Source organism: Balaenoptera acutorostrata, chromosome 10, assembly GCF_949987535.1.
Source record: "Balaenoptera acutorostrata chromosome 10, mBalAcu1.1, whole genome shotgun sequence".
Classification (NCBI taxonomy): domain Eukaryota; kingdom Metazoa; phylum Chordata; class Mammalia; order Artiodactyla; family Balaenopteridae; genus Balaenoptera; species Balaenoptera acutorostrata.
In genome coordinates this window covers 75,400,210-75,423,680 of record NC_080073.1, presented here as the reverse complement: position 1 = coordinate 75,423,680, position 23,471 = coordinate 75,400,210, and the positions used below count along the sequence as shown (strand labels likewise).

At 56.3% G+C, this 23,471-nt stretch overlaps 1 protein-coding gene across 1 annotated transcript; it reads right to left on the bottom strand.

Annotated features, from left to right (window-relative positions):
- Nucleotides 1-7,077: 7,077 nt before the first annotated feature.
- On the bottom strand, nucleotides 7,078-22,756 carry VEGFA (vascular endothelial growth factor A; the record flags this gene model as incomplete). Its single annotated transcript, XM_057555768.1, has 8 exons — nucleotides 7,078-9,015; nucleotides 11,149-11,280; nucleotides 12,400-12,471; nucleotides 14,318-14,347; nucleotides 14,722-14,798; nucleotides 15,614-15,810; nucleotides 19,003-19,051; nucleotides 22,082-22,756. Coding segments are annotated over 8 exons (1,254 nt in total), but the record flags the coding sequence as incomplete, so codon positions are not given.
- Between the last annotated feature and the right edge of the window lie 715 nt (nucleotides 22,757-23,471).

The following is a 23,471-nucleotide window of genomic DNA, read 5'->3' as shown; positions in this document are numbered from 1 at the left end:
TTATATTCATTACCTAATTTAATCCACAGTAACACCTGGGAGATAGATTTTACCATGCCCATGTGACAGATCACGACAATGAGGCCCAGAGAGGTCAAGCAACTTGCGCAGGGTCACAGGGCCAGAAAACACTATCGATGTCAAAAGTATAGCCCAGCTCTGTCTGATCCCAAATCCTCTTCTCCTACACCCCGTGGCCAGTCACAACAGCGACAACAGCTGACACTTTGGGAGAACTCGCTGCATGCCAGTCACCGCCCTCAGTCCGTCCACATTTCTCCGGGCCTCAGGTATCATGGTACCCGTTTAATAGACAACAACTGAGTCTCAAAAAGGTAATTTTGCCCCAGGACATGTCTAGAAGTTGTCAGGGTTGGGCCTGTGTTTAGGGTCTGTGTTTTGGACATCAGGGACCCAGAATTACCTGTTGGGATTTGAACCCAGGCAGTCAGGCCAGGCTAGGACAGAAGTGACCCAGTGTTATCACTTCCGTGGCTGCCAGATAGCAGGTTATTAATAGCTGTGAGGTGTTCATTATTGCTGAACAGTCAGCAGCTCCCAGAGGGGAGCATAGGGTCATGGGACTCCAGCCAGGTCAGCCCCCCGCCCCCCAGCCCCATGGGGGCTCGTCCTGAGAAGCCGGATCGCTCAGCTGGGTCGCTCAGCCCCGGGAAACCTTACCCAACCAGGCGGCTGCCCCGTGACTGGGAGTGGTGACCCCTGTCACACTTGTGAGTGTGCAAGCTGTGTGGATGGTTCGTGCGGAAGGAGACCTGTGACCTGGTGTCTTGCTCCGGGTGAGAGGAGGCGGCGAGGGTGTCTACCAGGGGCTGGCCTCCCCACGGTTCCCAGCCTCAGGGGCCCAGCAGGCCCTGAATCCAGGCCCGGCATCCTCTCTCTTTCTCAAGCTGGACAGAGAGGAGCAAGGATGGAGCAGCTGGGAGGGAAACCATGGGGAATGAAGCAGAGACACCTGGGGTGGGGGTGGAGATTATTCTGGAAGCCAAAAGCAAACAGATATGCAAACACCCTCTGTGAATTATTTCCCCGGAAGTCATCTTCCTGCTGCCTCCCCAGGAGATGGCAGCTCCCAGCTCTCAAAGTCCCAGGGAAAGCATTCTTCTCCCTGCCCCATCCCAGAGCCCCGCTCCCACCCCACCTGTACCACAAACCTTTCCCCCAGAGATCCTGGAGCCCTCCTGGGAGGGCTTCTGAGATGGACACTCCTGAGGGCCTGGCTTGCCCGAGTCCTCAGCAGGGGAGCAAGATGTACACTTGCAAAGATGGGTATAAAACCCAGTCATGGTATTTTGGTTTAAAAATTAAAAAGTGAGGAGGGAGAAAAACAACCAAATTATACTAAAGTAGGAGAAGAAAAAGGCATTGACGTGGGCACTAGAAATAACAACATAATTATAGTGACCATTGTGAGCACACCCTACATACCAGGCACTGTACTGGGTACCTTCACACGTCAACATCACTTCCTCCCCTCAAGCTCAAGAGCAGGTATGATTGTCCCCATTTTGGAGATGAGAAAGTCGAGGCCCAGAGAAGTAATTTGGCCAGCGGCAGACCCAGGATTCCAACCTAGATCTGTCAGAAGTCCTGGTGGGGCTTAGGGCAGCCCAGATCAGGCTCTGCAGAGGCAGCAGGCAGGATGTTTGAGGAGAGGTCCCTAAGGGCTGGCCTCAAAGGCCATCACCCCACCTCCTGGGGACTTCTGGCCTCCAGATGGCTGCACCAGCTGCAAATGGGGTGCGAAGAGGGGACACAGTCTCCCCACAGGGAGCCGGAGGAGGTGATAGAATGGGGTTCTCAGAGGAGACAGGCAGAGCCCCAGGAGGGAGGTACGTGCTGGCATCTGCCCCACTTGGAGCCAGACCTAGGGAGCATCAGGGGATGCGTGGGGAAACATCACGGCCCAGCCACCCTTGGCTCATAACAAATACAGAGAAAAGTCGGGTGGGGACTGCAAACGTGCACTGGGAGGTGAGGGAAGGTTGCAGGCCCCAAAAGGCTCATCAGGCGCCAATATCCCATGATTCCAAACATCTACAGCAGCCGAATGAAGGCGAGGGGGTGCCTTCCTGAGAATGGTGTCCATCTTAATCAACAAAGAAATGTCTGATGGCAGGGATTCTGTCTCCTCCCTCAAACTAGAAACTCTGGGAGGGCAGGGAGCACCCTGAAGGCAAGGGCCATAGCAGCCGCCTCAGACTGGGAGCTCCCTGAGGGTAGTACTTATACTTTCTTCACTAACAGACTAACCACCCAAAGGCAAATGCAACCTTTTAAAATCTGTTTCAGCTGTCGGTCCTCTGGTCCTGAGGGGACCCAGGCCCGGCCTTCCTCCTATAGGCCCCTAGGCCTGACGGGTCCTTTTCCTTTGAATCCCTGTTCCCCTCGGTTCTAGCTCATCCGCCTTTGGAGTCACTCCCACCTCCTCCTCTGCAGATGCTCAGCCAGGCCCTATCTTTGCCTTGCATTTTCCCTTTCCAGGCAGATTATAAGTATTCACTGATTCCTTTCCTGCCCTCCCCTGTTCCCCATGTCCTGATGGATAATGTCCTGTGGATGCAGCTGAATTCTCTTCCTCCCAAGAACTCTGAGGCCAACCTGGTGGGGCCTCCCAGAGGTCATCTCGTCTGGTCCCCATCTTTAGGCTGGTACGTGCTAAAGCCAGCCCCAGTAAGTGAGAGCCCATTCTGCACCAGGGCATAGCCCATATGGCTGCTATTCCATAAATTCTGGAGGATGCGAGGGAGGAAGGAAGGAAGGGAAGGACAAGATTCCATAGCCTTTTTTTTCCTCCAAATCCCTTGTGCTTCTCTCTCTGCCAGTTCTTCTCAGGCTCTAGTCTCTCTCCCTCACGCTGTAGATGAGGCCTACTTTCTTTTGGTGAGACTTCAATAAAACTGAGTGGCTCTCCTCATTCTAGAAATTTGGACAATACTTTGTCCTGCCTGGGTCAGCCCTTGCCCTGAGTCTTCCCACCAGGGCAGACTGCTGCTGGTCTCTGACTGCTTTATAAATATCCTTCCTTCCTGGAACCTCCCTCCACCCCCTGGGACCATCATGCATCCAGCCAAGACTTATGGATGGGAAGGGACAAAGGTCCTAGCCCCAAAGAAATGACCATTTAGTTAGATGGTTCAGATATGATTGGTGAGTAACAACTACCCCAAAACATCATAGTTTGAAACAACAACAGCCATATATTTACTCACAACCCTGTACATTTGGGCAGGAGATTGCTTCCCTCCTTTTTGTGTTGTGCAAGAGTGGCTCACCTGGGGCTAGAGAATCCAAAATGACCTCACTCACACATCTGGGGCCTCAGCTTGGGGTGGTTGGAACAGCTGGGGGCTGCCTGAGCCCCTCTCTTTCTCTCTACATGGCCTCTCTCTCCAGCAGAGTAGTTGAACTTCCTTACAGCATGGCAGCTGCCTGCTAAGAGGGAAAAAATGGAAAGTGCAATCTCCCTCAAGGCCGAGGCCCAAAAGTCCCAGAACATCTGTTCTGTCACATCCTCTTAGTCAAAGCAAGTCATAAGGCCAACCCAGATTCAACAAAGGAAAAGTAGACTCTTTTTCTTGCAGCATGCAGACGTAGGGGTGGAAAGCGCTGCTGGCAGCCATATTTGGACCCAGGCCACCACAATGGCACTAACGTGTGAAACTGATCCAGAATCACCAAGTTCTGTATGGATCCATCCAGCCTCCTTACAGGAGGAAAGAGTAGGCTGTCAGGTTCCTTAGAGAAGAAGTACCCAAAGGCCTTTGGGGCTGTGGCCAGGGTAGGTTGCCCCTTAGGAAAATGGGAAAGGGGCTCAGGCTGGGCAGAGCAGAGTTGAGAAGGAGCGCCGTGTCTCCAGGGAAAACAGTGGCCAGACCAGAGGGGAGGGTGTGAGTCCCACAGAGGGGAGAAAGGCTGGGACAGCTTGGCACTGAGCCTTGAGAGGTCCTTTGGGAAGGCTGCAGGGGGTGTATGAGCAGGTCTTATACAACTGGGGGATGCAGCATGTTCGTTTTATCCTTCTTTTTCTCCAGAGTCTATTTAAAGACTGTTTCTGTCTTCCAAGGCTGCGTGTTGCAATCTCTTCCATGCTTAGGTTTCGGATCTTCTACTGACGAGCCCCCGCCCCTAGAGACATCTCTTGCCTTGCCACGCTTGGGGAAATCTGGATTTCAGCCCTGGGTTTGGCCACCACCACATCCTCCCCCGTCCCACTTTTCTTCTGCCTGTTTGTATTCAGTCTAGACGATTCATTTTTATTTGTTGACGTTCTGCCCTAGCCTGGGGCAACTGTGGTGAGGTGGGAAGAGCACTGGAATTGGAGTCAGGAAAGCTGGTTTAAATTCTGGCTTGGCCATTTACTGGCTGTGAGTCGATTCGGGCAAGGTATTTACCCTCTCTGACCCTCATCTACCAAGTAGAAATAATGAGCCCCATCTCCAGGGTGGCTAAAAGGAGGAGACAGGGCCTGGCACAGGGGAAGAGACCTCTCTGTTCCTCATCCCCACCACCAACTCTGATTTCCCCGCTCCTCACCCAGCCCTGCTCAAGTCCCCACCTGTCAAAAAGCCTGTCTACCCACCACTCCCGCCAGTGCCAGCCATCACCTACCTCCATAGTCTTGGGATAAAACAAACCCTCAGTCACCAGGCCTCAGTTTCAACAATGTCAGTCAGATAACAAATGTTTATTGAGCATGTCCCAGGCACGTTCTAGGAGCTGGAGATACAATGTACAACATTGAACGAGACAGATAAAAATCTCTGCCCTCACATTGCTTGCATTCTAGTAGTGGGGGAAATAAGAGGAGGGGTAAATTTTAAAGCTACACTGTCCAGAATGGTAGGCACCAGCCTTATATGTATACTGCATACTTGACATGTTGCTACTCCCAATTGAGAAGTTTGATGAAAGCAAAATACACATCAGATTCGAAGACTTAGTACCGAAAAACATAAAATCTCTCATTAATCATTTTTATATTGATTCGATGTTGGGATGATATTTTAGATATGTTGGGGTTAAGTAAAATATATGATTAAATTAAACGTCACCTGTTTCTTTTTACCTTTTAACATCTGGCTCAGAGAACACTTTAAATTACATACATGGTTCATTCACATCATAGTTCTATTGGGCAGACCTGTTCTAGAGTATGTTAGATGGTGGCATGTACTATGGGAAAAAAAGAAGGATGGTGAAAAGAGGACCCCAAGTGCAGGGTGTTGATGGTAAATGCAATAGTCAAGCAGCCTTGCTGAGACGGTAACAAAACTTGAAGATGAGAGAGCCATGCATGCCACATCTGGGGGAAGAGCACTCTAGGAAGAGAGGACCGCACGTGCAAAGGCCCTGAGGTGGGAGTGCACCCGCGAGGAACAGAGAAACCAGTGTGGCTGGAGCCGAGTGGCCAAGGTGGGGTCAGAGGTCATTGAGTTGGGGAGATCAAGGCAACACAGATGGTGCAGGGCCTTTTAAGGCCACTGTATGGACTTCGGCTTCTTTCGCCGAATAAAACGGAGTCTGCAGGGTTTTGAGCCAAAAGGTAATATGATTCAGCTCACGTTTTAACAGGCTCACTCTGGCTGATGAGAATGCAGGAGAGAGAAGAATCTGGGAGGCCAGTTGGAGGCTCAGGCAAATATCCACTTGGGATGACAAGAGCCCCGACCTCATAGGTCGTGTGGATTGTGTTAACCAGCGGAAGAGCCACAGGTGGAAAGTGCTTGGAAAATGAGCACTTAACTAGAACCAAAGCTGCACGAGGGCAGGAACCTCACCTCCCATGCCCCCCCCCCAACCCAGCGTGGCCAGGAGAGGCAGGGGGTGCCCTCCCTGATCAGCCACCGAAGTCACCGCTACCCTCCTCAGGGTGTCTCCCACAGGAGGATTACAACCACCTCCCTGCAGGGGTGGTCCCTGTTTAAAACCCCTCAACTGCTGTTCATCCCCAGGTCATAGGCTCTTGGCGCCATGGGTGCGGCAGGCAAGGGCTATTCCTGCCTCTCTCTCCCACCTTCATCCCTTCATCCACTCCCTGCCTGAGTCCTTCCTCCATGCCTTTGCTCACACTGCCCCTTCTGCCTGGGATGTTGGCTTCAACCCTTCCACCCGCCCCTCCATGTTCTGTCTTCTCCTTCGCACTCTTTAAGGGGCAGCCTAAAGGTAATATAATGAGCAGACCTCCCAGACTCCACCACCCCCAGTCCATCCCCACTCCCAAGCTGGGTCAAATGCCCCCATCATAATTTATGTATTTTTCTATTTGTGGATTTATAGTTCTGTGTCTCCTCACCCACCCTCACCAGATCCTTGAGGGGTGGAATTGTGTCTTATTCGTAACAGCATCCCTTGCCCCGGCACGATGGCTGGTGGCCCAATAAATATGGTTTGAAGGAATAAAAGAGGCTAGAGAAGTGGATTTGGAAGCACTGTTCATAAATGCCAAAGACCCAGACAGCTTCCACCTTCCCCGGGCCTGCAGGAGAGCTGGGCCTACGCAGCAAGGCAGGGCAGGGAGTCCCCTCAGGGGCAAGCGGAACTGTGGGCCCACCTTCCAGAGGCTCAAGGAACTCCAGGACTACTATGTAAAACTAATTTACACCCTGGGGGTACAGGCCCCACACAAGCACCCCCTTCCCATTCCCAGCCTGTTGTAGCCAAGGCTCCAGAGCCAAACCCAGCCCCCTCCTGTCCTCTGGGAAACAAGCTCAGAGACATGGCCAGTTCCTTCCCTGACAAGGGACATTGCCTGGATCACATGACTCCTGAAGGCAGCTCTACTCATTGCAGGGCCCTTGGCTCCTATCTAAGGAGCTGTCTCTCCCTCCCCCACTTCCACAGATGGCAGAAGATGAACGAGCTCCCCCAGGACGGGCCCAGCCAGAATGGAAAGACTCTGGCTCCCAGCACAATGAGGTGGGTCACCCCATATCCTACACACCTGGAACCCCTTTCCCAGACCTCAGGCAAATGCCATGTTTCCCATGGGAGGAGGGAAAGGGGGCAGGAGGAAGTCTGGAACAAAGATTCAATGGAGAAGGAGAAACCAGGAGGAGCTTTGAGATCAGAATTAAATTCTTTAATACAAAATGCTTTTTTTTAAGATATATCTGTATTTCTTTGTTGTTGTTTAAAAATAAATATGTACTACGGAATATCTCGAAAAACTGCACTAGAGACAAAGATGTGATGTTAATATCTTTTTCCCCCACAATTATTACGGATAAACAGTAGCACCAATAAATAAATGATAACAAATATTAAAATTAAAAAAGGAGAGAGATTTAGTATGTAGAATTCTCTATTTTTTCTTGTTTTGTTTTTACATATAAAAAACAGAATAGCAATGTCTATCAGAATCATATATACATAAACATATATATATATATATATATATATACACACAAACACAAGTTGCCAAATATATATATAGTATGTAGATGTATATTGAAACCTTATTTCAAAGGAATGTGTGGTGGGGAGCCAAGGGAAAGGGGAGGGCAGAGCTGAGTGTTAGCAAAATTAAATATCTGTTCAGGACAAGCTAGTGACTGTCACCGATCAGAGCAAGAGAGATTGGAAACAGGAATTTTATACACAAAGACCAGTACAAATAAGAGAGAGCGAGACAGCAAGAGATAGATCTCATAAATAGTTGAAATTAAATATTAACCAAGAATACTGAAAAAAACCCTACTCTTTAATTAAATTAACTGTTTTAATTTCTAATTAAAAGGGCATATTAAATAAGTACCATATATAAAACACTTCTCTTTTCTCTGCCTCCAGGGTGGGCACGGGGACCCTGCCCTGTCTCTCTATGCCGCAGGAAGGGTCGGGTTGGGGGATGGAGGTGGGTTAACCACTCACACACACACAGCCAGGTCTCCTGGGGGGACAGAACTAGTGGTTTCAATGGTCTGAGGACATCGGGCCCTCCTGGGCTGCGCCCGGGAAGCAAAGCTGGGAGAGGGCCAAGGCAGGAGGCCCTTCCCTCGGAGGACGAGCTGTCACTGGGCAGCCCTTCCTCCACCAACGTCTCTCTTCTCTTTGCCAAGGCATGTCAGTGGCCTCCTGGGCATCTCGGAAGCGGGTGAGAGAAGGTGAAGGCTGCCCAGACTCCTGAATCTTCCAGGCAGTGCCCCTGGGGGCAAGATGCCCGTGCAGCACGTAGAGGGGTTCTCCAAAGCACAGCAGTGTCCCGAGGCTCCCCCAAACTCCTGGTCAGAGCCAGCGTCCTCATGCCCTGTACCTGTTGCCTGTCTTTCTGTCCGTTTGACTCGGGATAGAGGCTCGGGGCCAGGGCTGGGTTTGTCGGTGTTTCCAAAAGCAGGCCAAATTTGCCCCCGTGCCCTGGCCTTGCGCGTTCCCAGGCAGGGGAGGGGACCCCGGCTTCCCTAAGAGGGATAAAAAGATGATGCCAGAGTCTCTCCTTCCATCCTCTTCCCTGTCAGGATCTGGGTGGGGACATTCTCCTCCCAACTCAAGTCCACAGCAGTCAAATACATCCAGTGAAGACACCAATAACATTAGCAATGTTAATTTAAAAAAAAGAATATATATATTTTATATATATATATAAAATATATATATTTATTTTTATATATTTTATATATATATATAAACGTATGTATGTGGGTGGGTGTGTCTACAGGAATCCCAGAAATAACACTCTCTAATCTTCCGGGCTCGGTGATTTAGCAGCAAGAGAAATAAAATGGCGATCCAATTCCAAGAGGGACCGTGCTGGGTCACCCGCCCGGGAATGCTTCTGCCGGAGTCTTGCGCTCCGGACCCAAAGTGCTCTGCGCACAGCCTCCTCTTCCTTCATGTCAGGTTTCTGGATTCAGGACTGTTCTGTTGATGGTGGTGGTGGTGCAGGGGCAGCGGCTATGGGTCATTCTGTGTCAGTCTTTCCTGGTGAGACGTCTCGTTCCCAAAACCCTGAGGGAGGCTCCTTCCTCCCACCCGGCTCACCGCCTTGGCTTGTCACATCTGCAGAGAACGGGAAACAGAGGCTGGGGGTTAGGGCCAGGGGAGGAGCCCTGCTGGGGAGGCTGCAGCCTCCCCTTCCTGCAGCCCGAGGCCAGCAGGGGAGAGGACAGAGAAAGCGCGGTCCTGCCCCTGGGAGAGTGGCAGCTACGTCCGGGGCTCCCAGTCTGCCCTCTGGAGTTTACAATCTAGTTGAGACATGACAAAGACAGAATGACATCTCATCACAAGCAACAAATGAACACGTTCCAAAGAACAGTCCCTACTTGACATTTAAGAGCTGATAGGTGAGCAAAGTTGGACCAAGTTAATCAGCAAAGCGTCCCTGCAGAAGGAGATGTTTCAGTGCAGTCCCTATGGTGCTGGTTTGGGGGAGCGAGTTGGGAGAGCAAAGGATAGGGCCTGTGCAGAGGCCAAGCAGGCCAGGAAGCTGGGGAAGTGAGGCTCCCAAGAGAGGCGGAGCCTGCAGGGCTTGGGGCCCTGGGAAGGTGAGGGACACACCTCCCCTCGCCATGCCCACCGTCCGGGCCTCAGCTGCAGGCCCCAGGTACCAGGCTGCCTTTCCTTTCCAATATGCTATTTAACTTAGGGTGGGGGAGGCACAGGGGACTCCTAGAACTTTCCCATCATGCCCCTGAACCTCGGTTGCTTGCCTTTTACCGTCCCCACTTGAAGAGAGGTCAGAGCAGGCCCTGCCCTTCTGAGAGCCTAGGAATGGGGATCCTAAGCCTCCTATTTGAGGACTGAAATTCCCCCATACAGCCAGGTGAGAGGATGGGTTCGGGTAACTTCAGTTAGCCCCCAGGTCACTGCAGACATCCCCCATCCCATCTCTGCAGAATGATCACCGTGGTAACCCTAAAATGGCAAATCCCTTATCTTCTCTGAGGCCCCTGGGAGATGTGGAGACCCCTCAACCAGCCCTGGGGTGAGGCAGAGCCCCCACCCCAGCACTAGTGTACACTTCCTGCCTTCACGTACCGCCAAGACAGACAGAACCCACAGTAACACCCCCAGGGCTGATCCCCAGCCTCCCTGACACTCACAAGCCACAGGAACACGGGAGACAGGGGAGAGAGCTACACTCCAAGGACCCTGTTAACCAATGAGGCATCTGGACTAGCTGGGGGCACCCTGGCCCTGCCCGGGAATCCCCATAAAAGCCTCTCCTTCCTGGGTGAAGCTTACGCTGGCCCAGAGGTCTCCCTACCTTTGAGCACAGGCCAGACGGGTATAAACACAAGTGAGGCATCAAAAGATTGCCAGCCACCTGTCACGGCCCCGTGCTCTTGCCCTCACCCCTGAACTCAGTCATGTATTCACTCATGCACTTGACACTTCCTTGGTCCCAGGTGTGAACAAGGGACAGAGGCACAGATGCCTGGCGGTGGGGGGGGGGGGGTCACACAGATGAATAAAACTTAGGCCCAGGTGTGAGGAGCTCACAGCCTAATATTAGGAGAATGGGGGTGGCTCCCTCCCACCACCCATCCTAGGGGCATTTGGAAATAGGTGGGCTGTTTGGGGTTGTCGCCGTGATGACTGGAGTATTAAGGTATCTAGCGTCCCTTGATGTTAAATCTCCTATCTGCCCTAAACCAACAGGCAGAGCCCACACCCTCCAGGACCCCAGTCTGAGGATGAACTCAAGCCCTGTCCCCAAGGAGAGACACTGAGGGGGTGAGAAACCCAGCAGTGCAGACCTCAGAGGCGGTGGCGAGGCCCCCGAGTGTTTGCGCTTTGTAAAGGCAGCATCCCCCCACGCCGGGAAGGGCCCTCCCTATTAGCAGCAAAGGTAGGAATCACGACGTCAGAACCAACAGCCACTACGAGCAGGACCACAGGACACAACACTCAGCCTGCGTCCACACCACCACAGGAAGCCACACTGGCCTGCCCACTCACACAACCAGGGCAAGCTCTGAACTGGCCCTGGCAGGCCAGCCAGCACCCGCTGCCCAGCGCAGGGGCCCCGCGAGCAGAGAAGGCGGCAGTCACCAGGCAAGCAGCTAGAAGCTGAGCAAGCAGCTGGCCCCTTTCAGGTGCGTGCTCGCTCGCTCTCGCGCTCTCTCTCTCTCTCTCTCCCCATCTCTGTGCAAAGCCCCTCTCTGACTTGCTCGCCCTCTGGGAACCAACCTGCAAGTACGTTCGTTTAACTCAAGCTGCCTCGCCTTGCAACGCGAGTCTGTGTTTTTGCAGGAACATTTACACGTCTGCGGATCTTGTACAAACAAATGCTTTCTCCGCTCTGAGCAAGGCCCACAGGGACTGCAAAAGGCAAAAGGAAAGACATCTAAGCTAGAGCGTCAGCAGAGAGAGAGAAAAAAATCCATGCAACACCCCCTACCAGGTCGGCAGCTGCACCCCACCCAGCTCACAGGCCCCACACCCTTCCACACCCTGGAAGGATCCGACGCCACAGCGGAAGACAAGAGAGAGCGGCGGAAAGAGGCAGCACTGGCTAGGAAGCCTGCCCGCAGGAAGAGGCGGACGCACACGGGCAGAATGCAAGGACAGGGCTGCTGTAAGGGGCAGCGCTGTCCCACGGGCACAAGTGCAAGTCTCGAGCCACAGGGCACCAACGGCTACCACCCCCGAAAAAGCACACCTTGACTCTCCACCTGCTGGGGACGGCAATTGGGGCCACCTCCTCCCTGTGCCAGGGCTCACGCCCAGGCCCCTCCACCAGAGGGGGTTGAAGCAGGGAGTGACGGCAGGCTAGGCCCAGAGGCAGGGTCCAGAGGCCAGGCCACTGGTGGCCCAAGGGTCCCCAACAGCCTCAAACCCAGAGGAAGAGGCCACCCTACAGGAAGGCTTCTGTGGGTGCCATGGGTTGGGCTGGAATAGGGGGCTCTCCTCCAGAGGCCCCAAGTCCACAAGGAGGGGCCGCGGTGGTGTTTGACACCACATCCTCCTTCAGCCAACAACGAGCTGCCTCACCTCATCCACGCCCCTTCCTCACGCCACGTCTGTCCTCCCCACCCCCGCCCCCCAGCTTCCAGAGAAGTGCGGAAGCCTAGAGCAGTGGAAACCAGTTGGGTGAGCAGGCATCAGCGCCCGGCACCCGTGCCAACATGGGCCCGCCACCAGTGCCCAGTGGGTGAGGGAAAGGCGGTGCCCAGCCAAGCCAGAGGCCCCTCCCTGAATCCTCCAGGCCCACTCTGCCCACCCGCCCACCCCCAACCCTGGACCAGCAATGCCGCCACCACATCTACCCATCGGTGCCAATTAGTGGAGTGAGAGTGAGAGAGAGACACTAGGGAAGATGGAGGACGGGAGCCAGGGAAGGGGAGCAGGAGGGAGGCAGGGTTCCAGGGTCCTGCAGGCGGGAGTTTGATTGGGGGCTGGGGAGGCTCCGGGAAACGAGACAGCGGTGGCCCCACGTACGCGCTCCAGGATTTATACCGGGATTTCTTGCGCTTTCTTTTTTGCCCCTTTCCCTTTCCTCGAACTGATTTTCTGGAAAATAAAAAAACAGAGACAGACAGAGAGAAAGCCAAGGGGGTAGGGGAGAGGAAAGGAAGCAGTGAGGAGGGCAGGACACAGGACACGCTCCGAGGCACGAGGAAGAGCTTGCACACGTGCACGCACGCGGGATGGGCCGGGCGGCAGGCACTCATTGGCGCCTTCTTTTCACTTTACCCTGTCGGGGGTGGGGAGGCAAACCCAGCTCCCAGCAAGGCTGTGTAGGGGGTGGGGATCAGAGGCTGGGTGGAGGGCACCGGACCCACAGGCCTCCACGCTCACGGTGTCTCCTGCTCCCAGGCAGGGGGCAAAGCCTAGAGGGCAGGCTCTCTGTCCAGCATCCCTGAACAAGTCTGACCCTGAAGGTCAGGGGCCGTAAGAGGTAGGCCAGAGTTTGGGGAGAAGGTCAGAGACCTGACTCGATGCGGGGGCGAGAAAAGGGGGTGCAGGCTGTACTCCAGGCACCTTCTGCCTTCATTTCCAAGTACCAGGGCGAGGGGTCCCTCCAGAGGCCCTGCCTCTGTGAATCCCAGTGTAGGGGAGCAGCTATCTTGGGAGCTGGCGCAAAACCAAGGGTGGCACATGAAAGGCGCCAGCCAGCCCAGCCATAACCTGGGCTGAGAGGCGGGGCCCCAGGCAGGCGGCAGGGTGGGGTGGGAGTTAGGGAGGCGTGGGGAGGGGGGCCTGGGCGGCACTTGGCGAAGCGTCCTCTCCCCAGCCTGTCAAAGCCTGCTACACCATCTCACCGGACTCCCTTCGGAGCCCAGGCGAAACCCCACTCTCCCTGTGGGCAAGGCAGGCGTTTGGGGAACAGGCAAGGGCGGCAAGCTGAAGCCTGTCCCCCTCAAGGGAACCAGCCCTCTCCACGCCTGCCCAGCCCCAGAGAATGCCCCTGAGGATGCCTGCCACATGGGAGAAATGAAGGGGAAGGGATGGAGGAGAGGGGCAAGTCTGTTGCCTCTCGGGAGAAAGTTCTGGAGGAAGGAAGGTCTTCACTCACACGGGCACAGACACACTCTCTCTCCCTCTGAGCCTCCTGTCCCCAGTCACTGCTCAGCAATACTGAAGTTGGGGACTTAGGGAAGAGGCAAGGGGTTGAGGCCTAGGGGGCTTCAATGTCACCAGAGCATTGGGGGCAGACAGGATGATGGGTGGAGGAAGGGCAGAGGTGCTCTCTCTCAGTCTCTTCCCCTGCAGGCTCTCTCCCGCGCCAGCCGCTCGCCCTGTCTTGAAGGATCACCGCTGCCAGACCTCACCCCCTGCTCTATCCTGACCTGACCCTCCACACTGAGCAACTGAAAGCCTCAGGAAATGGCCAACATTCACCTCTTTCTCCCTGGCCAAGGGGGCTGAGCGTCTCTGGCCTGCCTCACTCCTGCAGGAGGGCATGCACCAAGAAAACACCCCAGCTGGCCCCAAATCCAACCGCACCACCACTGCAGCCACCAAAAGAGGCCATTTCCTCTAACACACAAAAGCTGGCCTCTCTGCCACCCACTCCCTCTCCCTGCCATGGGTGACAGGAGGCTAGAGCAGGCCCAGGAGCCAGCATCCACGACGGCCCCCGACACACCAAGACCGCAAGTCCTGGCCGGGAATGGCCCAGAGATGCATCGTCTCTTCCAAAGGAAGTTCCAGGCACCAGGCTGGGTTTTGTCAGTTGTTCTAGAGCCATAATCCTAGAGTTTGCTCCATCCCATTGCTGCCACCACAAGTCCCCATGAAATCAACTCTCAGACCCAGTGAAGCCATCAGACCCCCCTGAGAGAGGAAGCCAAGAGCCCCAAACCAAGACAACCAGCCAAGTAGAGGGAGAAGAGCAAAAGTCATGGCCACTTACTTTTCTTGCCTTGCTCTATCTTTCTTTGGTCTGCAGTGGGTAGAGAAAGAGAAAAGAACAAAACAGAGAGGAGTTCAGATGGTGATGGTAACAAGAACAATAATAATAATAATAAAAACTTAACATAGTATTTATGATACATCAGTACAGTTTTAATCTCTTGACATATAATAACTCATTTAATCCTTATAACAACACTAGGCAGTACATACTATTATTGTGCCCATTTTACAGATGTGGAAACCGAGGCACATTGAAGTAATATCGAAATGCCCACAGTTACACAGCTGGAAGGTGGAAGTGGGCTAACAAGTGGAACGTACTTAACCCTGGCCCGGAGTGGGCCCCCTGAATTCGTTCAGCAGCCATTCACTGAACGAATGACTCCGTGACTCCATCCTTACCTGCATTCACATTTGTTGTGCTGTAAGAAGCTCATCTCTCCTATGTGCTGGCCTTGGTGAGGTTTGATCCGCATAATCTGGAGGGAAAGGAAGCGGATCACAGCGGTTAGTGACCCAGCCAGCCATACCCAGGTGGGAGACCCCATGGCTCCTGCCACTCAGCACCCAGGGGTTCTACAGAGCAGGGAAGGGTGGTGGAAGTACGGGGGGACCAAGGGCTCTACCAGAAAGAGCCTCAGGCCCACCCCAACTCCCTCTGCCCTGCTGACCTCGAGGAGCCCCTGTTTCTCTTGAGGGCAGACATGGCTGCAGGGTTGGCCAGGCTGGGAATTTGGGTCCTGGGTTCTTGCCACTCCCCATCCCTCCCCTCCTCTTATCCCCTCCAGGCCTCACCCTACCTCCAGTAGCTACCCAAGAGCCACCCACTCCTCCCTGGGGTCTCAGAGTTCCCTCCAGCCCCATCCAGGCTGAGATGTGCCCCATCACCAGGCAGTACCAAACGACTGGCTTTTTAAACTCTCCACAGACCAGGCTCATCCAGCTTCCCAAACAGAGCCCCCAGGGAGGGAGGGCTCTCTCCCTCCTAGAGAGGAAGGGAGGGGCTCCTGTCATAGGTCTCAGCCCCCTCCTGAACTCAGGGGACAGAGGTCAGGGAGGAGGAGGAGGTGGTCGGGGCTTACTGGAGACCTGGGCTGAGAAATGCAAGCATCTTTTTCTCCAAAGAGGGTAAGACCTCCACATCTCCCCTTGACTGACTCAGGAGCGAGAGCTGGGCAAGGCAAGCCTGGCTCCTCCCTTCGAGAGCTGCCCAGGAGAGGGCCGGGGACCACCTGTTGGCAAAGCCTAATGCCCCCCCCCCGCAGCCCCTCCCCCGCTCCCCGCAGGTGCCCACCTGCATGGTGATGTTGAACTCTTCGGTGGGCACACACTCCAGACCCTCATCATTGCAGCAGCCCCCACACCGCATCAGGGGCACACAGGACGGCTTGAAGATGTACTCGATCTCATCAGGGTACTCCTGGAAGATGTCCACCAGGGTCTCAATTGGACGGCAGTAGCTGCGCTGGTAGACGTCCATGAACTTCACCACTGCATGGCAGGGGGTGACACATGAGCCCAGCAGGTCACGTAAGAGGTGGCCGGCCCTTCTCTCCACCCAGCTCTGTAAGGCCGCTCCTTTCTGTGAGAGGTACCCACTATAGTCCTTCTGAAAATCTAACTTAAGTCTCTTGGCTGTGGGTGAAGTCCTTTCCTATCTTTCCACCACCAACACTGATGAAGGCCTGTTTTTATTCCAAAGATCACATGGCACTGTCAGGTTCTAAGGGAGTCAGCCTGCCACATCTGATCCCCTTGCCTCGCCATGACAGCCAAGCCAATCCCTAGGTCAACCTTGATGCCAGAGGACAGTCTGAGTATGAGTATACCTGTTGGGGGTCTCTAAGCTTCCCGTGAAAGGAGGAGCAGCCAGCTTGGCAAACCCGCTCTCCATTTCCCTCCAACTCCCCACAGCAACTGCCATACCATTAACCGACAGCCACTTACTGAGCACTTCTTATGTGCTGGGCACTGTGTACAGGAGTCCATAGATGTCACCCCAAACAATTCTCCCCCCCATGGTACTCTGAGGTTCTAGTAGGAGCCCCCATTTTACAAATGGGGAACTAGAGGCTTACAGAGGCTGAGTAACTGGCCCCAAGGCCACACTGCCAGTAAGTAACAGAGTTAAAGTCACCTCTGACATCAAAGCCTTCCCAAGCCAACATCCTGTGAAACAGAGGGGAAACATCAGGGGGCACTTTGCCACCTGCCAGACCCCCTCCCCAGACTCGGGCTGAGGAGGTGGTGGGCATCGGCACAGGGGTTGGGTCTGCCTAGAAACAGCAGGTGGCTATGGGCGGGAACACTGTGCTGGCCCTGCCAGCCACCGATAACCCCACCCAGGAGGGCAAACTGCTTGCATCATGGAAAAAACGGTGCCGCCACTGCAGTCACGGAGCGTTTCTAGAAGCTGATCTGGAGGGAGACCAGGGTAAAGACAACTTCCCAGGCTGGCCGTGGAGCCTGGGGTGCACCGGAGCATGAAGGGGTAATTCTGGGCCACAGAGGTAGGGCCCCTGAGAATAAATAAAGTCAGGACTCTGAATGACTACTCCAAACTGTGGCCTGGCCTGCCACTCCCCATCACCCCTCCACCACCACCACAGAGCAATCCTGTCCCTAAAATGAGTTTCCCCTGAATAGAAGGGAAGAAGCAGCACCCAGCCAGCGAGGAAGCCTGGGCTCTGGCCAGGACTTGGTGTGACCTTGGGACAGTTCCTCCCTCTCTAGGCCTCAGACTCTGCACATCTGTGTAAGTGGGTTGGGCTGATCTCTAAAGACACTGAAACAGAGGTTGAAGTGTAGGGTTTTGCCTTCCATCTCCAGCCCTAAGAACAAGCGCCCTTTTCTCAGCCCAGGTGACACAAGGTTAGAACCCCACCAAGACATCTGGAGGGCATACTCCCAGCTACCTCTCCCCAGAGGCCATAGCTGAGCCTCTCCTCACTCCTCCCTCCAGAGGGGTGAAGGAAGATGAGCCTGGGTGCTGGGGAGGGGGGTATATATAGTGGATTAGGGAGAATGTGAGGAGCTGAGGGGAAGTGGGGAGGCTATACATGTGAAAACAGGAAGGAAAACAGTGGGGGCTCCCAAGCCAGTCCTTGGCCTTGCCTGAGGTCTCTGCTTCCCCATCCAGACAATGGGCACAGAATTCCCCACCGCTACAAGGGTTAGTATCAAGCGTCATCAAAAAGAGTATAAACAAGACCAGGGATCTGAAGAAGTCCTTTTGTAAGCCAAGTCTATATTGAAGAAGATGACTAATCAAGAATTCTTGCCCTGACACTTCGTCGTGGCTGGGGATAGAGGTGGCCAAGACTTCAGGGCCACAAGGACAGGACGGCAGAACAGTGTGGCCTGGGTCATGGGAGTTGGTAGCTGACGGTAAAAAGATCCAGGGTGGGAATTCCTTGGAAAAGCTCCCTGGAATCCTCAAGGCCCACAGGAGGTAGAGGGGGGTGACTTCACCACACCCTTCGCACCCCAGCCAATACCTCCAAGGAGAGCTGTCCTGCTTTTGCTCAGGCATGGGCACACATACACTCCAACTTCAGGCTTTGTGGTTTTCTTTATTTCTCTAAGACAACCTTTACCCCAGCAAACAAAGACCATTTGTCTTGCCTCTCCCAGACCTCAGAGAGAGACCACTGGAAGCTGAGGTGGGGTGGGTGCACCCTGGGAGCAGAGGCCTGTCAGTGGCACAGGCGGGGAAGCCAGGCCCTGGGTCAAGGAAAGGGCTCCTGAGTGAGGAAGGAGGCAGAACTGGCCAGGCATCACCACCAGCCTGGGGAGTAGAAACACTGCCCCTGGCCACCATCCGGGCCACTGGATTTGGGTCAGGGAAACTCGCCTGGAGGAAGACCCCAGGGCCTTCCCTTCTCAGAGGTGGGGAGCTGGGGGAGTGGCACATCGGGCTGGAGCAGAGGCCACATTCAGTAGTGGGGAGAGCCAGGGCATCCCTAGAGAAATGGGAGGATCTGTACTCCAAACCGCGGCAAACAAAAGGCAGGCAGACTCAGGCTGGGCAGAGGGGCGGGGCTCCTGGGAGCTACAGCCAGCCCTCTGCTGGACCAAGAGGGAAGTTCACAAGCACCCAAACCTACTCCCCAGGAGGGCAGGGGGAGGCTGTAGGGCTTTCTCTCTCTACCCCCAAAGGAATGCCAAGTGGGGGGAGGGAGTTCCATGAGCCTGGGCCCTCTGCACCTCCAGCTCGTACACAGCCAGCAATCTAGACAGCAGGGGTCACAGCCTCTGCCACACAGACCCCACAGGTGGAATCTGGCTGGGTTGGAAGTGACATGGAGTACCCATCCTCCCCTGGGAGCAGGGGGGACAAGGGACACCTCCCCTGACATCTGGGATCCTTGAACACTATTTGTCTTCCTGGTCTGTGCTCGCAACTCCCTCTCCAAATAAAATTTTACTGGAAAGAGCAGAAGAAAAAGACCACAAGTCCTATTTCTAGCCGTGGTCTGAGTAGTACAGACAGAGTCCTCCAGAATGGAAGGGTTAATCTCCCGGAGCTCACCTTCTCCTTTCTAGATCCCCAGATTCCTGTGCCCCTTCCCTACCCAAACCCCAACAGACCTGAGAAGGAACTGGGCCTTTCCACCCATCCCCTGGGGGATCAAGGGACCCCCCCCCATCCATGTGTAGGGGTGGGCGTTGGGGGGGACTTACCTTCGTGAGGTTTCTGCTCTCCTTCTGCCATGGGTGCAGCCTGGGACCACTGAAGACAAAACAAAGAACGAAGAATGGGCATGGGCAGAAGCAGGGATGCACAGACCCAGCCACCCCACCCCTGCTCCCTCCTTAAATCCCTCCCAACCCGAAGCCTCTGGCTTCTCCGCAGCTTCTGAATGGAGCAGGGCACCTCCGGGGGCTCTCCACAGCACAAAGCACCACCCCTGGACTGCTCCAGTTCTGAAGCCAAGGAAGGTAAAGACTGACCAGATATTGGGGGAGGGGGGGCTCAAAACACAGGAGGAAAACACCAGAATGCTGTGCTGCCCAGGTCCCTGCCCCTCCCCCACATTTCCCTTTCCCAGCCCTCACTGGCCCCTCGCTGAGCTAAAAGAAGTGAAGTCTCTCAGCCCCCCTGACTGCCTGGTCCAAAGCCACGGGTAAGTATTAAGGTCAAACAGGAGGACAAATTTGGACCGGGGCAGGAAGGAAGGACTGGGGGCAAGAAAAACAACATGGTGACCTTCTCCTGCTGACATAACAAATACCAGGGTGCGCTGGTGCTGGGGGGGGGGGGGCGGTACAGAGGACCGAAGGGCACCAAGCACCCTCCCCCATCCAAACTCTTCTATCCTCAGGAATACTTAGCAAAGCCACAGGTTGCCTAGAGGGTAAAACAGGGGAGGAAACCCTGGGGGAGGGGAGGGCCCCATTTCTCCCTGTGCACCAATCTCCCTAGAGCATGAATTTATCTCTAAAGCCCCGAGCCTCAGGTTCCCACCTTGTTCCCTGGTTTCTTCTCCCTCCCAGATGCAGGGGTGGGGTCCCAAGTCCCTCTCACCTGCTGGGCACCTTCCTCAAAGGCAACCAGGGAAGCCTTTTATGCCTTAGCACTGCCCAACCCCTAGGGGGCCCCCTGCACTACCTAGGCCTGAGGCCTCTCATCCTTCCCCACCCCCACCAGATCATTCCTCCCCTCCCCAGAAGCTGTGAAGGTCAACTAGCCCAACCATGTGGACCTGACAGCACCCCGCAGGCAAAGGCTTCTCCCAGCCCTTCCAGAGGGTCTCCAGTTGTCACCAACTGCCCACTCCACCTGCCCCTCTTTTGGGGCAGATCCTGAGCAGCAGAGCTGCACTCTAGCCCACAGAACTGCAGACTCTGCAGAGAGTCTATCTGTCTGTCTCTCTCCTTCCCACATCCCCCCACCAATACACCCCAGACCCCCAGCCTTGCCTCCAGGGCCAAGGTCAGATAACAGTTTCCAGGATCCCAGCTGGAGCCTCCCCCTACAGTTCCCTCAGGGACCCCCCTGGAGTCTCTGCCTCAGCCCCTCACCCATCCCCATGGCACCCCCTGGCTTCCCTCGGCCAACATTCTGCCTATGCCCTCCACTCTTCCTGGGCCCCAAAGAGCAAAGGGGTCAGAAACTTCATACCCCCTCCAAGTCCAGGGGGCACTGGGAGGGGCAGTTCTGGGCGGGGAGGGGCCAGGTGCCCTTCTCTGGGGGCCTCTGAAGGTCACACTGTGGCCAGGCGGCCTCTCCTCCCCCTCCCCCCCCCCTTGGAGGCCTGGAGCCAAGGCCTTTGTGCCAGGGTCTGAGGAACTCCGGGTGGCAGCAGGGACCCCAGCCCATTTCCTTCCTTCTGCCACTCTCTAAGGGGATTCTGTGGCTAAAGGAAGAGCGGAAAAGGATCCCTTAGGTGGTTTTGGGAAGCAAGGTGGGTGGGCAAGTTTGGAGTTCCGAAAAAACCACCTGCTCCCGCTCCAACGCCCATTTCACCAGAACAAAGTGTGTTTGCAAGGCTGGCAGGAGCTCCCTCCAAAGGTTCGGGGAGAGCTAGTCCCACACGGCCCATGTCACAGCAAATTTCAAACCATTTTTCCAAAAAGTGTAAAGTGGGATGAGGACCCTCTTTAAACCCTCCCTTAGGCCACCCCCATAAAAGCTAAAGCACAGCTCACTCGGAAGTGTGGGGGAGGGGAGGGAAGCAGACTGTCACCAAGTCGGGACTTTAGGTTGAGTCTCGACAAAGCACCCGGCTGGGCCCAGGCAGCCCGACTCCTGACAGCGATCATTCTTTTCCCGGACTCTGGGGCCGGAGAGAGGTTAGATGGGTCTCCTCAGCAGAGGGGAATAAAAAATAAAGAGGTGGCAGGGGCTTCTCTTCGAGCAGAGAGGAAATGGGTAAGAGACGTTAGGAAATTCCTCCTAGGAGGGGGTTAAGGGCTGGGGACAGCGGGAGGGAATAGGGGTGGTTCTCCGGGTCCTCTGCATGGGACTACCTCGAGAGGTCACCTTCCCGCGGAGGGCAGGCGGGGGGAGGGGCGCCGCTCACCGCCCCGGGTTCCCGGCTCGGGCCGCCGCGGCTCCGGGAACACGCGGCCGGCCAGGCCCGGGCTGATGTAATCGGCTCCGCGCCGCGCGCGCCCGGCCGGGCGGGGGAGGGCGGGCACCGAGCGGGACGCGAGCTGGGATGGGCGGGGGTGGTAAGGCGCAGGTGGCCCGGCGGAGAGGGGGGGTCCCAGCAGCAATCCACCCCAAAACTTTTCCCCAACTCGAGACGAGGGCCGCAGAGATCGAGCGGCAGTGACAGCAAGCCCCTCTCTCGCCTGCACCCTGCCTCCTCCACGCTGTCTGCCTTCCCCCGGTCCAAGGTCCGAGCACCCCCACCCCCGCCCGCTGGGCTCCGGCTCCCGCCCCCGCTGCCCGGACTTCCAGTTCGTCGGGGACCAGCAGCCGGGAGCAAACTTCAGCCGCCAGCGGCAGCGCAAGCCCAGCCCCCTCAGCTGCCTCCTCCGGCTCCCGCCCTCCGCTGGTCGGCCCAGATCCTACGTGCGGTAACTCTGGTGGGTGGGCAGGGCCCGCGTGGGCGGTGAGACTCTGTCCCGGTGCCCTCCCACCTAGCGCGCGCCCCCTCCCCCTACACGTATGAAGATAGAGGCGAAGCCGCGCGCCTGGTGCCCAAGGACCCGCGTGGGGCACTGAGCCCCCACGCGCGCACTCGCATGCACGTCCCCAGCCGGGAGAGGCGCTCGCAGCGGCCCGCGGCGCCAGGCGGGCACGGCGGCTTACCTTGGCATGGTGGAGGTAGAGCAGCAAGGCAAGGCTCCAATGCACCCAAGAGAGCAGAAAGTTCATGGTTTCGGAGGCCCGGCCGGGGCCGGCGCGGCTCGCGCTCCCTCTCCGGCTCGGGCTGCGGGGCGGCCCGCTCTCGTCGGCGCCCAGGCGGGCGCCTCTTCCTCCCGGAGCCGAGGCCCGGGCCAGGGCCTGAGGCGCGCGCGCGGCTGGAGCACTGTCTGTGCACACAGCCGCGTCACCCGTCCATGAGCCCGGCTTCCGAGAGCCGAGTCGCCACCGCGGCCCCCTCTCCTCTTCCTTCTCTTCTTCCTCCTCCCCCTCCTCGGACTGCGGCTCCTCCCGGCTCGAGCTAGCACTTCTCCCGGTTCCGCTCGGCTCGGCTGCCCCGGCGCGGACCACGGCTCCTCCGGAGCGAGAACAGCCCAGAAGTTGGACGAAAAGTTTCAGTGCAACGCCGCGAGCCCCGACCCCCTCCACCCCGCCTCCGGGCGCGGGCTCCGGCTCCTGCCCGCGGCTAGCCGCCGCGTCCACCGTCGGCCGCCGGCCGGGGAGGAGGTGGGCGCTGGGGCAGGGGGCGGTGTCTGTCTGTCCGTCAGCGCGGCTGGTCCGACGCGGGATCCCGAGGGGGAGGGCTCGCGCCGCGCTCTGGCGGTCACCCCCAAAATCAGGTCACTCACTTTGCCCCTGTCCCTCTCGTTTCTCGCTCGCCAGCGCGCGCTCTCTGACCCGGTCTATCTTCCTCCACTTCTCTTTGGAGCTCTTGCTACCTCTTGCTTCTCTGCTGGTTTCCAAAATCCGAAGTGATTTGGGGGAGTTAAGGAGCAATCTCCCCAAACGGTCGGCCCAATTTAGCGGGGAATGGGAAGCAAAAATAAATTAAAAGGGGGAAAGAATACGGTTTAAAAAAAAAATGTTTCAGAAGAAAAGGAGGAGGGTAAACCCTGGATAAATGAATATCAAATTCCAGTGCGGAGACTCCTGGCTGGTGACGCCGCTGGTTCGTCCGCCTCGCCGATGCGTCTCCCGACCGAGCGCCGCTGCCGCCGGCTCCACTCGCCCCCCGCGCCGCGGCCTCCTTGCAGCCCGGCTGCCCCAAGCCTCTGCGATCCTCACCGCTACGAGCCGACTAAAAAGAAGGCCTGGCCCCGCCCCGACACGCCCAGGGGCGGGAACAGACCCAGCCTCGGCTCTTTGAGTTCGTCCCCTCCGCGCGTCTTCGGCCCCTGGCGCTGCCTTCGCCTGGGGACCCCAAGCGAAGCCTGGGCCCCCACCCACACCAGCGAAGCGAAACCTCGACCCCCCCCCAAGGTTCACAGCCTGAAAATTACCTGTGCGCCCCCCTTTGCCCGGAGACACACACGTCCGCGCGGTATTTGGGGGGAGG